Source organism: Piliocolobus tephrosceles, chromosome 15 (genome assembly GCF_002776525.5).
Source record: "Piliocolobus tephrosceles isolate RC106 chromosome 15, ASM277652v3, whole genome shotgun sequence".
NCBI lineage: Eukaryota > Metazoa > Chordata > Mammalia > Primates > Cercopithecidae > Piliocolobus > Piliocolobus tephrosceles.
This window is the reverse complement of record NC_045448.1, coordinates 70,450,080-70,464,605: the sequence shown is the minus strand read 5'-3', so window position 1 is coordinate 70,464,605 and position 14,526 is coordinate 70,450,080. Positions and strand designations below refer to the sequence as shown.

The window sequence follows — 14,526 nt, the reverse complement described above, 5'->3', positions numbered from 1 at the left end:
TTACTGAAGTATTCTTTCTAAAACATAACTTCGTCTTTCCTCTGATTAAAATATTCCAAAGGTGCTGTGTACACTAAACTTAGCAATGTGTAATGGTATTTTCATGATCTGGCTTCTGCCCCCCTCTTCTCCAATCCTTCTTATGTTTACGCAGGAGCCATGTTTCTGTTAGAGTCTTGAATCCTCCACTATTTCACATTGCTAGGTCTTAGTTTACTCTGTTCTGTCTGAAATGCTCTTCCTTCCCCTCTTCCTACTTTGCAATACAAACACACTTTCAACTTTCAAGACTCAATGTGGAAACGTAACTTTCCTCTGTGACACCACCAGGATGAACTGACTACTTCCTTCTTTATGCATTCACTAAATGCTACAGTATGTTTATTATCATATCTATAATATTGAACAGCTCTTACTTTACCTCGGGGTTTGTATATCAACCCTCCCACCGCTCTCCCCACATACATACTATATTGTGAACTTTTTGAAGGTAAGGATTACATCCTAAGTTACCTTTGGATTTCTGTGTCTAGTTTGACACAGTGCTCAATACACTTCTATTAAATGAACAAATCTGTCATTCTGCCGGTAGATTAAAATACATATATGTGATTTATACACAATTCTTTCAAAACTAAGAGAAATTTAAATAGTAGGAATGCATGTTTATTTGAATCCATGAATGAAATTGATTGGTAATCATAAGCCATCTGCTTAATAGTCAAGTCATTAATGAATAGAAATCTGTAAATGACCTTAGACAAGTAAGTTTTTTCCACATTATAGTCATACTAAGATATCTACACAGAAATGGCCTGCATTCATTTTATGCAGACATCAAGACTCCCTCAGTTGTAATAAATTGCTTTTGGTTAGGCATTTTAAATGATTTATAACAAATGGCATATTTATACATTTCATTTTTATTTAAAAACTCTAAAAAGCTAAGCTTTATTTTTGTTTTTGGAGTACACACTTTGAGAAAAAGATTACTATTCTGAACCTTTCTTTGAATCACCTGCATACTTACCAACTGCAGCAAACAAGCTGCTGCCAAAATGGCAACAACTCGACTGGGCTTTATCAAGACATCATCTCGATACAGTGAACCAAATGCAACCTGCAGTGCTGAAAGCAAGGTACACATGTAAGATGAAATAATATTTATATCTATTACAAGTATTATACAAATAACAATGATGACTGTCTTCACACACAAAGACATTTGTCTAAATGTGGCATGTACATAAAAGGATAACAGAAGTATCTTTTTAATTAAAAACGCTAGTAATGGTTACTGGTTGACACTGTTAATTTAATAACAAGGTTATAAATTTCTGCTTATTCTACCAAATCTAGCTGCATTCTTCTAACATATAATCTTGACATCAGTGGTCACAACCAAGATGCCTTGGAAGAAGTTTTATAAGATACTCCTGAGTAGACCAATCGTTAAGTACAAATACGCAGACTCAAAGATAATCTTAACCCTGCTGCTTTCAGCACTTCACCACTGAGAAATGTGGTACAGTTCCTGAGTCCTGTCCATGCCACACTCATGCCCAGCCCCCACAGTGATCTATGCCTGTCCATCCTTCCTTCACCGCCACTGTTATGAATGTCCCACATGGTTTGCTTTGTAAATATTCTTAACTATTTCTTTGCCTTTGTATTGAGCACCAGGTACTTCCATGTGGACCACCAATGAGGGGAGCAGCAAGAGCACTGGAATGGGAATGAGAGCTGTAGTCTGACATAGGCTCACTAAACTGCTCTGAGATCCAAAGTAAGTCCCTTAACTCCTTTGGGCCTCAGCTTCCTCAACTAAGGATTCTTTTAGCTCTAAAACAATATTACATGATTTATGCCTTTATTGTTCCCAGAAAATAGGGAATAATCAATAAGTATTATTTATCAGATTTTCTACATAATTTAAAAAAATGGTCATACTTTTCCTTCCTTCATCCTATGTCTTCCATATCCCAGGTGGGCATATTTACAAAGATAAGTAAACAGACTGATAAGGCCCACATGACAAAACAGATCAGTGATAGGATGGACAGAACTGATAAACTATGGTGTAAATCAACATAAAATTATCACCTTGAGGTGATAAAAGGAGTTTTCTAGACTACAAGGCTAGAAGGAATTATTTATTTTCTACCAAAAGAATAAGATTATGTTTTTATGATTCTTGCATAATAGTTAATTATTATGGTAGTTACCTTCTACATCAATGTTCTGGTCAGGAATCTCCAGTTCAATAATATTCATGCTGGATTCTTTCCAAGAACCACTGAACATACTAGAAAAGTAGCCAGACTTAAAAAAAAAAAAAAAAGTCAACGATTATCAAGTACTTTCTGTGTCTTCCAAATTATTTTCCCATTTCTAATTCTAAGCAACTATTCTATCCATTAACTAAACTCATCCATTCTATTACTTCAACAGAAAAAGAACTGCCAAATATGTCTACAGGAGAAAAGAAATTAAGATAAGGACACTACTAGGTGTATCAAAATATACTTTCAGTTTAGTACTAAAAACTAAAATTCCTATATTACTATCTAAATTGAATTCCTGTATTTCTATTTGAACCTGGTTAGCTTTTTACTCAAACTGTTGAATCCTTACTGTACACCTGAGTGGCTATAAAGTACTAAACCAGTCCCAAGTCAGCACAAACAGGATGATCCCCAAAGACATTAGGGAAAATCCAAAATTTAGTTTAATCTAATGAGAAATTTCCAGAATGGACCTGAATTCTTGGAAAGGTATAGAATGAAGTCTTTAGTTATCTGCCAGATAGCACTCCTCATAATTAGAATTACTTTGAAATTGATCAAATATTAACTAATTTATTTTAAAATGTTACTGAGTACTTAGTATGTAGAAGGCACTATGAATATAGCAATAAACAAAATCAATATTGTTTCTGTCCTCAGGGGGCTTATATTTTAGCATGTGGCTTGAACTATAATCAATACAGCTTCCATGAGAGGTAAACTTTTAACAGAGGTATTCTCAACCTTAAGTTCACAAAACTGCTTTCAGATATTAAAAAGAAATAATATGAATCATATGCTGAAGTTAAAAAGCAATATTCTGATATAGTGTCTGGGCAACATACTTCAAGCCAAAATAAATTTGTTTCAAAAACACATTTTTTTTTTTTTTTTTTTTTTTGAGACGGAGTCTCGCTCTGTCACCCAGGTTGGAGTGCAGTGGTGCGATCTCGGCTCACTGCAAGCTCCGCCTCCCAGGTTCACGCCATTCTCCTGCCTCAGCCTCCCGAGTAGCTGGGACTACAGGCGCCTGGGGTTTCACCGTGTTAGCCAGGATGGTCTCGATCTCCTGACCTTGCTGCCCACCTCCGCCTCCCAAAGTGCTGGGATTACAGGCATGAGCCACTGCGCCCAGTCTCAAAAACACATTTTAAAACATGATTAAAATGTTAGAGAAGGCAATTCCTTTCCAAATACTTTTACTGAAAAAGTTTATACTATACTGTCTTACCAGTAATTATTCTCAAATGGTAAAGAGGAAAAATATAAGTTCCAAAGGATAAAAACTGTTGTTTTATTCCGAGTGCCTAGACCAATATCTGGCTTATAGATTTGATAAAAGAAAATGAATAAAATATTTGGGCCCTTAGAGCAACATTGTATTCTATTTTGAAAACTCTGATTTTTTTTTTTTTTTTAGACAGAGTCTCGCTCTGTTACCCAGGCTGGAGTGCAGTGGCACGATCTCAGCTCACTGCAACCTCCATCTCCCAGGTTGAAGCAATTCTCCTGTCTCAGCCTCCTAAGTAGCTGGGATTACAGGTGCCCATCACCACGCCGGCTATGAAAGTTCTGAATCTTTAAAATGGGGTGGCAAGTAGTAATATTTTCAGTACAGAAATCGACTTAGTCTATATACTTTTTGGTGTTGTCTTTACCTGGATTTTCCAGGAGAGAACTTTCCACTCACACTCAATGTGAACTACAAAGCAACATTTCAGGTGAGTTTATCCAATTTAAATAACCATAAGCAAAATAAACACATTACAATCTTAACTTTAATGTTAAATATTTTTTCCCCAACTTTTCCCCTTTTATCAACAGAAGGCACCGAAAAAAGCACTTTATGAAGTAATGACAAATACGTAGTATTAGGCTCGTATGATACTGAAATATCAAAATCTCTTTCTAGACCAAACTTAGTTTTCACTAACAATGCTTACCATTTTTCTTACAGACTTTTTACCAAATGAGAGGATTTAACCACTATGATGTTAATGCAAAAGATTACTGTGAAGTGCAATGAGAAAGAACATGACTTAAGAGTTTAAGTGATTACCCTGTTACTCAAATAGAAAAAATACTTACTTGACATAAATATATTTTGTGTAAGCTCCATTCTTCTCCTAGAGCACAAATCTTAATGTCACTGTTTTCACCATTCAAAAATAATGTTTGATAAATATATTTAGATGTACTCTTTAATTTTTTCCTGTTAAAAGAAATGAAAGTCACATATTTATATAAATTGAATGTTTTACTGATTTTGCATATATTTCTAAATACTCCTTTTATTCAATTTCTATTAAATAGAGTCAAAATAATATTTGTGTAAAAGGATGGGGGAGAGTATATATTCAAATTTTCTTGTGTCTAGAAGAGTACATAAGAAACTAACAATAGTGGTTATCTCTGGGGTCCTCTATGCATGAGAGAGATAGTGGAGAAATGGGGGCGGCATGGGAGGCAGACTTTTCACTACACACATTTTAGCAATTTTGGACTAATTTAATTACCTATTCAATAGATTAAGAAGTTAGCATGTTGATTTTTTTGCTTATTTCCTTATTTAAAAACCAGCACTATGAAGGAACTCAAATAGTGCAGTAATCTGCAACTAGGAAATGGAGAACAAGAGTAAACATTTCACTTACCCAAGTAATTTTAAATTTTAAATGATTTTTAAATTAAAAAATTTTTAATTTTAAATGATTTTTAAATTAAAAAATTTTTAATTTTAAAATGATTTACATTTAATCTTACTTTGGTACCAACCTATTCTTAAACTACTTAAAATGTTTTCTTCCCGCTGGACAAATGGTTTGCAACCTTAGATCAAAGGTTTTCTTTTCTTATTTGTTTTTTGAAGTTATTTATTTATTTATTTTAGATGAAAGGTTTTTTAAAACTGCTCAAAGGAGAAGTCTTAGGGGCCACCAAGGAGAGCTGAGGAGTGAACTGTGAGTATCCCATCTAACTTCAACCAAAGCAGCATCACCTATTATATCTGTAAACATATTGGATTTCTGCACAGATTTAATTTAAAGGAAGAACTTGACTAAAAAAATAAAGTTTGAAAATAATTGCTCAAAATGGTCCAGTAACCAAGAAAAGGCCCTAGGCAGAGGCTGATCAATATCTCAAATTCCTGACCAATTCTGACAGCTTTCCTAGCACATAAAACTTTCAACCTCTTTTTTTTTTTTTTTTTTTTTTTGAGACGCAGTCTCGCTCTGTCGCCTAGGTTGGGGTGCAGTGGCGCGATCTCGGTTCACTGCTCACTGCAAGCTCCGCCTCCCGGGTTCACGCCATTCTCCTGCCTCAGCCTCCCGAGTAGCTGGGACTACAGGCGCCCGCCACCTCGCCCGGCTAGTTTTTTTTGTATTTTTTAGTAGAGACGGGGTTTCACCGTGTTAGCCAGAATAGACTCCATCTCCTGACCCCGTGATCCGCCCGTCTCAGCCTCCCAAAGTGCTGGGATTACAGGCTTGAGCCACCGCGTCCGGCCCTCAATCTCTTTTTAAAAATGAACTAATTGTTTCAGATGACATCCTGAACTGGTGAATTTAACACCTGTGTACTTAACACCTATTCCTAGCCAACAATAAAAACAGCACATGCCTTAGTGGTAACAGACTTGGGTTTGAGTCCCAGCTGCCCCCCTGTTCAGTTATCACAGCTGTAAAAAGAGGACATTAATAGTACCCACTTCATTGATTATGATGAGAAATCAAGAGACAGTGTAGTTTCCAGTTCCTGATAGCAGAATGTACACATGTTGGCTTGTCATCTCTCCCCAAATTACATTAAAGATTAAGAGTACAAAAAGGAATAAGTCCACACCAGGAAAAGGTAAAGGGTAGACTCATCACTTGATGAGAGATTTACACAGATCTGAAAGTTAGAAAATAAATTCAAATGAAAAAGAACAGTGAAAGCCATAGCCAAAACATACATTATGGAGGGCTAGGATGGAGGCTAAGCTTATCTGCCCGTTAGAACCCTTGGGAGAAAAGTAGGATGAGGTCTCAGGGAAACGAAGGCAGAAGAAAGAAGAGGGGCAGAAAATGGGGAAATTAGTGCCTTCTCCACTCTATGAACACAGATTACAGATAAGGAGAGTACAGATACTGAGGCAAAAATATTCCAAGGCTTTTCTAGAAACTGCACAAAGCTAATGGAAGATCTAAGGCTGTAGGGTAGCTGCTGGTGCCCAGACAAAGCAATCCTCATTCTGAAATTTAAAGAATCTGTGGCCTGTTCACTCCCAATCCATTCACCCTGAGTCATGGTTCCCAAACTGTGTGTGAAATTCACCAGTTCAGGATACCATCTGAACTTAGAGCACCACAGCCAACTCAGAGAGGCATGTGGAATATTTTAAATTTGAAGGAAACACAGTAACATCTTTCAGATACCATGCAATCTGCTATCATTAGGTTGTTTGGCCCTAACTATGAGGTATTTCTTTTGGACCAGGGGTGAAAATTACTAAAACATGAAATGTGCTGTGATCCATGAAAGCTTGGGAACCTCTGCTCTACAAAGCATGCCCCACCTATAACCAGCTTAGTAGTCTTCTTACTCAAAGAAGAGGTACATTGGAAATAGATCTATTTACTCAATTAAAACGCCATACACCAGTTACTCATTCTTCAATGTAAGTGGACAAGCAAGGAAGGATCACCCAACATGAGGAAGAGTAAGAGCATATGACAGACAGAGAGACAGAGAGAGAGAGAGAGAGAGACAGAGAGAGAGAGGCTCCCTCCATCCCTGGAAACATATAATTCAGGGAAAAGAGAGGAACAAAAAACCCTCTCACCAGTATACCTAGAGATCTGAGATTATTATATTCATCCCATAGGATGCTATGATAAAGGATGACTCAGAACAAGAAAGAGCTTTTAGAGACTAAAGACATGATTACTGAAATTTAAAAAAACAAACAAACCATTCTTTGGTTTTTCTTCCTCATGTTGGGTGATCCTTCCTTGCTTGTCCACTTACATTGAAGAATGAGTAACTGGTGTATGGTGTTTTAATTGAGTAAATAGATCTATTTCCAATGTACCTCTTCTTTGAGTAAGAAGACTACTAAGCTGGTTATAGGTGGGGCATGCTTTGTAGAGCAGAGGTTCCCAAGCTTTCATGGATCACAGCACATTTCATGTTTTAGTAATTTTCACCCCTGGTCCAAAAGAAATACCTCATAGTTAGGGCCAAACAACCTAATGATAGCAATGAAAAAGTTAAAGGAAATTTCCCAGAACATAAAGCAAAAAGACAAAGAAAGGAAAAAAGAAGAGACAGATGCATAATCCAAGAAATCCAAAATCCAGTTAAGAGGCATCCCAGAAAGAGAAAATAAAGACAACAAGAGAAAGGAAATTATGGAAGAAATTAATGGAAAAAAATTTCCCAAAACTAAGATAGTATATGAGTCTTCAGAGTATAAGGAACAAGTACCAAGGCCACTAGAAGACCCATACTTAAGCACATTCTAGTTAAATCCTAAAATACCAAAGAAAAAGTTCCACAAGTTCCAGAGAGCAAAAATGGTCACCTGAAAAGAGAATTACACCAGGATCAAATTTTTCATTAAGACTGTAGGCCTGAAGACAATGAAGCAGTGTCATCAAAGATATGAAGAAAGTTATTTTAGATTTCCATACTCAGACAAAGGATGAATAAAGTAAAAGAGACTAAATTTATATTTAGATATGCACAAATTACCCCCTTTTGCACTCTTTCTTAGAAAAATATTTGAGGTGTATTAAATAGTTCCTAAAATGACTGAGAAAGAAATGCAGGCTACACAAAATAGTGGATTCAATCCTAGAGATGGGGTGAAAAGAAGTCCCAGCATAAGAGCAGACAAATCCAGATTGGAACAGGAGGATGGAAGAGGTCTAGGTTTTAGAGAAGGATTCCATGAAAGTGTGTTTCAAAAGACTTTTCTGTGTTTTTTCAGAAAAACCTGAAGCCATGATGAAGGAATATTGTTACTTTGTCAAGAGTGGGGGAAAGGCCATTATACACTCTGGGACAATAAAAAAGCAATACAAAAAAAGGCACTGTCCAAATAAGATACAAACAAAAGCAGGGCCTGACTTTAAGCACTTGATGGAATATAAGAACAGATTCCATATGACTGTGAGGTTGGAAAAATTTCTCCCTTTGAACAGACAAGGGGTTGTGACATTGGACCCATCAAGAATGATTTATAATCCTAGCACACTACTTAACTCTTCAGAAACAATATTTACATAGTTATACCTATGTAATGTTGTTTCAATTTTTTAGAGACAAGCTATGGACAAAACACTCAAGATCTGGTTGTAGAACAGTGTGGGTTTTAACAGTCTTGTAAATGTAAAAGCAAAACATGCAGTTGACAAAGGTATGAGGTGGAAGTTGGGCCTAAAAGCTAAAACTTCTCATAAGGTGGTCTGTTGATGTGGGAGGGCACACCAGACAACCTCAGGAATTATATACTAGGGCCAACACACAAAATTCAACACCTTAATACTTTCTCTTTTAAATTTTTATTTATTTAGTTTTTGAGACAGGGTCTCACTCTGTTGCCCAGGCTGGAGCGCAGTGGCGCAATCTTGGCTCACTACAACCTCTGCCTTCTGAGTTCAGGTAATTCTCCTGCCTCAGCCTCCCAAGTAGCTAGGAATACAGGCGCGCACCACCATGGCTCACTAATTTTTGTATTTTTTGGTAGAGGCGGGGTTTCACTGTGTTGGTCAGGCTGGTCTCAAACTCCTGGCCTAAAGTGATCTGCTTGCCTTGGTTTCCCAAAGTGCTGGGATTACAGGCGTGAGCCACCATGCCTGGCCCATCTTAGTGTTTTCTTATACCCTGCATCTGTACTGGGCTGAATAATCCAAGCATCTTCTAGTAATATATACACACTAGACTCTGATACGCATTTTCTGATAAAGGTTTGCTTTAAAAACTTTCCATTCCAGTCTACTTATGTAGTCTAGGAGTTGGTACACTTTTTCTGTAAAGGTCTAGATAGTTAATATCTTTGGCCTTCTGGGCCAAAAGGCCTCCAAATAATTTTGTTGGCATCCTAGTAGGCAGTGTCCTGCTTGCCAGCCTCAGCCTACCACACCTGAGCAAACTTTTCCACCATCCAGTGGGCTACAGCCACACCTCCTTCAACATCATCTGAATCTTAGCTTGGTAAAGGGTTGGGAGCACCTATTCCAAATTTGTTCCTTCTGTGGCTATTCTGCCTCAGCCTTAGAAGTACTGACTACTCCATGTATTTTCTAGAGATCTCTTTACCTTAGCATTTTGTCCTCAGTAGTTAATTCTCTGTGCCTTGTTAATAATGTTTCTATTAAATTTCCTGTATTCAAATTGCTGTGTGATTTCTCTCCTTCAAATGCACTGTGACGTATATTTCAATAATTACATTAAATTTAAGTGGTCTAACTACTAATTGAAAGGTTAGATTGTCCTGTTGGATAAAAGAAGCAAGACTCAACTATATGCTGTTTACATTATACCTATTTTAAATATGCACAGGTAAAAAGTGAAAGGAGGGAAAATGAGATATTCAGACATTTATCAAAAGAAAGTGGCTGATGGATACACTACAATCCCAGACTTCACTACTACTCGTTATATGCATGTAAGAAACCTGCACCTGTACCCACTAAATATAAATAAATAAATAAATAAATACATGTATGTGATAGTGGCTAAATTACTAGGGATAAAGAAGGATGAACATTTTGTTGTGATAAAGGGGCCAATTCATCAAGGAGACATATTTACTGCATGCTTACATGCTAGACATTGTGCATTTGTTTGTCCTCATATTTGTCAAAGCCTAAAAGGCAGGTATTTATATCTCCAATTTACATATGAGGAAAATAAGGCTATTAAGTGCAGAATACAGACAAGAAGTCAGAATTTTTTTTTTTTTGAGATGGAGTCTCACTTTGTCACCCAGACTGGAGTGCAGTTGTGCCATCTTCGCTCACTGCAACCTCACCTCCCAGGTTCAAGCCATTCTTCTGCCTCAGCGTACCAAGTAGCTGGGATTACAGGCACCCGCCACCACGCCTGGTTAATTTTTATATTTTTAGTAGAGACAGAGTTTTGCCATGTTGGCCAGGCTGGTTTTGAACTCCTGACCTCAGGTGATCTGTCTGCCTCAGTCTCCCAAAGTGCTGGGATTATAGGCATGAGCCACTGCGCCTGGCCAAGAACTCAGAATTTGAACTCTTAAAACTATGCTACAGGTTGGCAATGGTGGCTCACACCTGTAATCCCAACACTTTGGGAGGTAAGGCAAGAGGATCACTTGAACCCAGGAGTTCAAGACCAGCCTGGGTGGGCAACAGAGTGAGACCTTGTTTCTACAAATAAAAAAATTAGCTGGGTGTGGTGGTGGTGCATGCCTGTGGTCTCAGCTACACAGAAGGCTGAGGTGGGAGAATTGCCTGAGTCTGTGAGGTCGAGGTAGAGTGCGCCATGATCCCACCACTGCATTCCAGCCTGGGCGACAGAGTGAGACCCTGTCTCAAAAAAGAAAAAACATTTTCCAAAAAAAACTATGCTACACTGACTCTTCAAAAAGGTTACAGGGTCAGGCATGGTGGCTCACACCTGTAATCTGAGCGCTTTGGGAGGCTGAGGTGGGAGGATCACTTCAGCCCAGGTGTTTGAGACCAGCCTGGGCCATATAGTGAGACCCCTGTCTCTTTAGAAAAAAACTCCAAAAATCAAATAAACAACAAAAAAAGTTACTGAATAGTATTCACAGTAGGGGTTCATTTTTGTAAATAAATAAAAATATTCATAAAAAAGGTAAAAAAGGTTTTATAAACCAAACTATTAAGTTTTTAATCTATGATTCCTTTTTTACAATATGTAACACTAGTATAGCAAAACCTTTTTGAATCTGCTCATGAAGTTTAATTTTATGCCGGGTGCGCAGTGGCTCACGCCTGTAATTCCAGCACTTTGGGAGGATGAGGCCAGCAGATCACCTGAGGTTGGGAGTTTGAGACAAGCTTGGCCAACATGATGAAACCTGTCTCTACTAAAAATAGAAAACATTAGCCAGGCGTGGTGGTGCGTGTCGGTAGTCCCAGTTACCCGGGAGGCTGAGGTACAAGAATCGCTTGAACCAGGAAGTGGAGGTTGCAGTGAGTTGAGATCGCACCACTGCACTCCCGCTTGGGTGACAGAGCAAGGCTCTGTCTGAAAAATAAAAAAAAGAAAAGGAAATGATTAAAAAAATTTCATCTGTGACCCTATCAAATCACCTTGAAAAACAAAAGCAGAAAAACCAAATTGTTTGTGTAAGAACATATTCTACCTATAAACTACATTCCAATTCCAGGTCACAAGTCAATATTCCATCTTTCAACTCATCGAAAAAAAAAAAAAAAAAAAGTTAAGCAAGCTGCAGCAGCACCGCCCTACATACAGTACATCCACGGTCAACGACTTCAACTACTAGAAACTTGCACAGACTCTGTTCCTGGTTAGGAACAAATGTACACTATTGATAAACTTCACCTTTACGATTAACGAGAAATTCTGCGTGCAATTATTTCCCCTCCACTGAGTGGGCGACAGTAAGAGTGCCCATTTCAGAGATTACATTTAGTGTCTGTACTAAGGCAACCGGATGCAAAACAACTTAGTCTGCGGCTACCCACTTGAGATGGCAAAGGTGGACTGGGAAGGCCAGCCAGCCGGGCGTCTCTAAGGTTTAACGAGACGCGAGCTCGGGCTTGGCGTTTCTCATCTTCATCTTGGGGCTGTAACAACACCCTGGAAGCGTCTGTGGTTAAAAATGCAGAACACCAGGCGTCTCCTAAGGCGCTCCCCGTCCGCCCGGCATCGGGCCGGCTTCCACATTCACTTGTCAAGGGCACGACCCCTCTCCATAGGCTGGGGAGCGCTGCACCCCGCAAGCGCAGGGGGCGCCGGCTCGGCCCCAGGCCCAACAGGTGCGGGTCCGAGTCCGCGCGGGTGCATGCCCCCACGTACCTTCGAGGGGTGTTGAGGAGCCGCTGCTGCTCGTCCCCCTCCTCCTCATCCTCGTCCGTCTCCGAGTCAGGATGACAGTAGCAGAAGGCCCCGCTGCTCCGCTTGCGCTTGTGGCTGCCCGGACAGTAACAGAAGCCGTGGCCCGCCGCATCGTCTCCAGTGTCCGGCCTCCGGGCCGAGCCCCCCGCCCTGGCACCCTGCGCCTGCTGGGCAAGGGCTAGTCTTGGCTGGCGCAGCACCCGGCTGCTCAACGATCCCATGGGTCACGGCTCCCCGAGACTTCAGGGAGCCCAGAGAAGGGGGTCTCCCGCCATGGCCCGGCCGCCGCCGCCAGCCTTCCCCGAGCGCAGATGCCTACACCGCCACCTTCTCACGCGCAGCCCCAACCGTTGCAGCGGACGCTACAGCCTGCATCCTCCGCCCCGCCCGCAGCTTCTGGTCTCTCCGCGCGCTAGCACAGCAGGACCTCGCCCCCTCGCTTTTGCAACAAAGCGCGGGCCGGAGGGCGCATGCGTATGGCGAGCCTCCGGAAGGGGCGGGGCAAGGCAGGCGTGCGTGCGTGGCAGGTGGAGCCTGCGCACAACCCGGCGGGGCCGTACGGGCGTGTGTCTGCGGGCCTGCGGTAGGCCTGGCCTCCTATTAACCTGAACTTAGGCGTAGACGCAGTGTTAAGCCGTAGTTCACACACGCCTTTGTAGTGGCAAGACTTGGGACTTCAGTCACGCATTCTTTATACAAAGGTGCCTTGAGCCCCCGGTGCTTATGGGCCTGTGCTAAGCAAGTGGCAAAACCCCGAAGCTATTTGGTCTCCTTGGCGGGAGCTTGGCGCTTGCGGGGGCCACGCTCTGCTTTGTTGGGCGTGGCCTCCTGTGAGAGGGCCCCTAGGCTGAGGCGCTATGCTGGATTCCTGTGCTTCCTTAACAGGAGCCCTACCCTGCTGTAGACGTGAAAGGAACCCGTTAATTACGGGAACGTTCCTGGCACTCCTTTCCTTTCCTCTCAAGTGCCAGTGGGATGTCCGAATAGGGTCTGGCACCATGACTGTCCGTACTCAAAAAAGTGCCTTCAGGAGGCCCTAGCAAAATTGACAAGTGTCTGCCTGGAGGAGCTGCTCTTGTGATGGACTCCGGACAGCGAGCGTTCACTTCCTGACTCCCTTCTGTTACTTTTTAAGTAAAATAATAAAAATATTTCTCCTGTGGACCGACTACTAGCTTGAAATTTTATTATACTTGGTTTCATTCTTTTTTTCCTCTCCGCTTTATTGAGGTGTAATCGATGATTCATTCTTTTCAAATAGAACAATACAGATAGGCAGAAGCCCCTGTGTACTCCATCTCATTCTGTCTTCCTCCCCAGTGGCAATCACTGTGCTGAGAATGTTGTATATCATTATGTCCATGTATGTCCTTATATGCGTACCCATATTTTCTTTTGCATGTTCAGACATATCATGGAACGGAATCACAGCTGTACCTCTCACTGTGCACCTTTCTTCTCTCAAAATTATACTCTCGAGATTTGTCCATTTGGTCAATTGCTAGATAATTTTCACTGCTCACTGAATGACTGAACCATATTTGTTTTTACATTCCTTAGTGAGAGAGGTTATTTAATGAACATCATGTGCAATGGATTCGCCAAGCCGATTCCCAGAAGCGAATTTACTGGGAAATTTGCAACTTTGTTAGCTATTTCTAAATTGCTCTCTGGGTTGATTGCATCAATATACCAATTTAGACTCCCATCGGCAGTATACGTAGTTTGAGGGCCCCAGTGGACTAATGTCTGATTCGTGTATGAGAAATCTGAACTGAGAGAGGCTAGACGAGGCAGCTTGAGGTGGAGGTGGGAGGCGGAGAATGATGGCTGCAGAGGGATCAGCTTGCATACACAGAATTTGCCAGCACAAAGAACGTGCAGGTGTTTCCCATGGAGCAGATGTGGACCACCATGAGAGAGCTGGCATAGGATCATCTTAGGTCCTGCCCAATAGGTCTAGGAGGAAAGCAATGAACTTCAGCACTGAGAACCTCAAAGAGTCACCAAATTCCTAGAGGCTGAAAAAGGAGTACACATTTGCCTTGCCAAAGGAACCGCAGGTGAGTAGCAATGATGAGGTCAACAAAGGAACCCACAAGAATGCCTACAAGAATCGACTTTAGTCTGTCAGAGTCACACAAGGCTGATCCTCTACCACTACAGTAAT

The 14,526-nt window shown here is 40.7% G+C and overlaps 1 protein-coding gene across 1 annotated transcript in view; it reads right to left on the bottom strand.

Annotated features, from left to right (window-relative positions):
• Positions 1 to 12,864, bottom strand: part of GMCL1 (germ cell-less 1, spermatogenesis associated) — a 52,606-nt gene extending 39,742 nt beyond the window's left edge. Inside the window, exons 1-4 of the mRNA XM_023224009.2 lie at positions 12,318 to 12,864; positions 4,374 to 4,497; positions 2,226 to 2,322; positions 1,031 to 1,128 (exon numbers count right to left, since the gene is read on the bottom strand). Of these exons, the coding sequence (XP_023079777.2) occupies positions 1,031 to 1,128; positions 2,226 to 2,322; positions 4,374 to 4,497; positions 12,318 to 12,577 (579 nt within the window). The 5' untranslated portion in view covers positions 12,578 to 12,864. The remainder of the gene's footprint in view (positions 1 to 1,030; positions 1,129 to 2,225; positions 2,323 to 4,373; positions 4,498 to 12,317) is intronic.
• Positions 12,865 to 14,526: the final 1,662 nt, after the last annotated feature.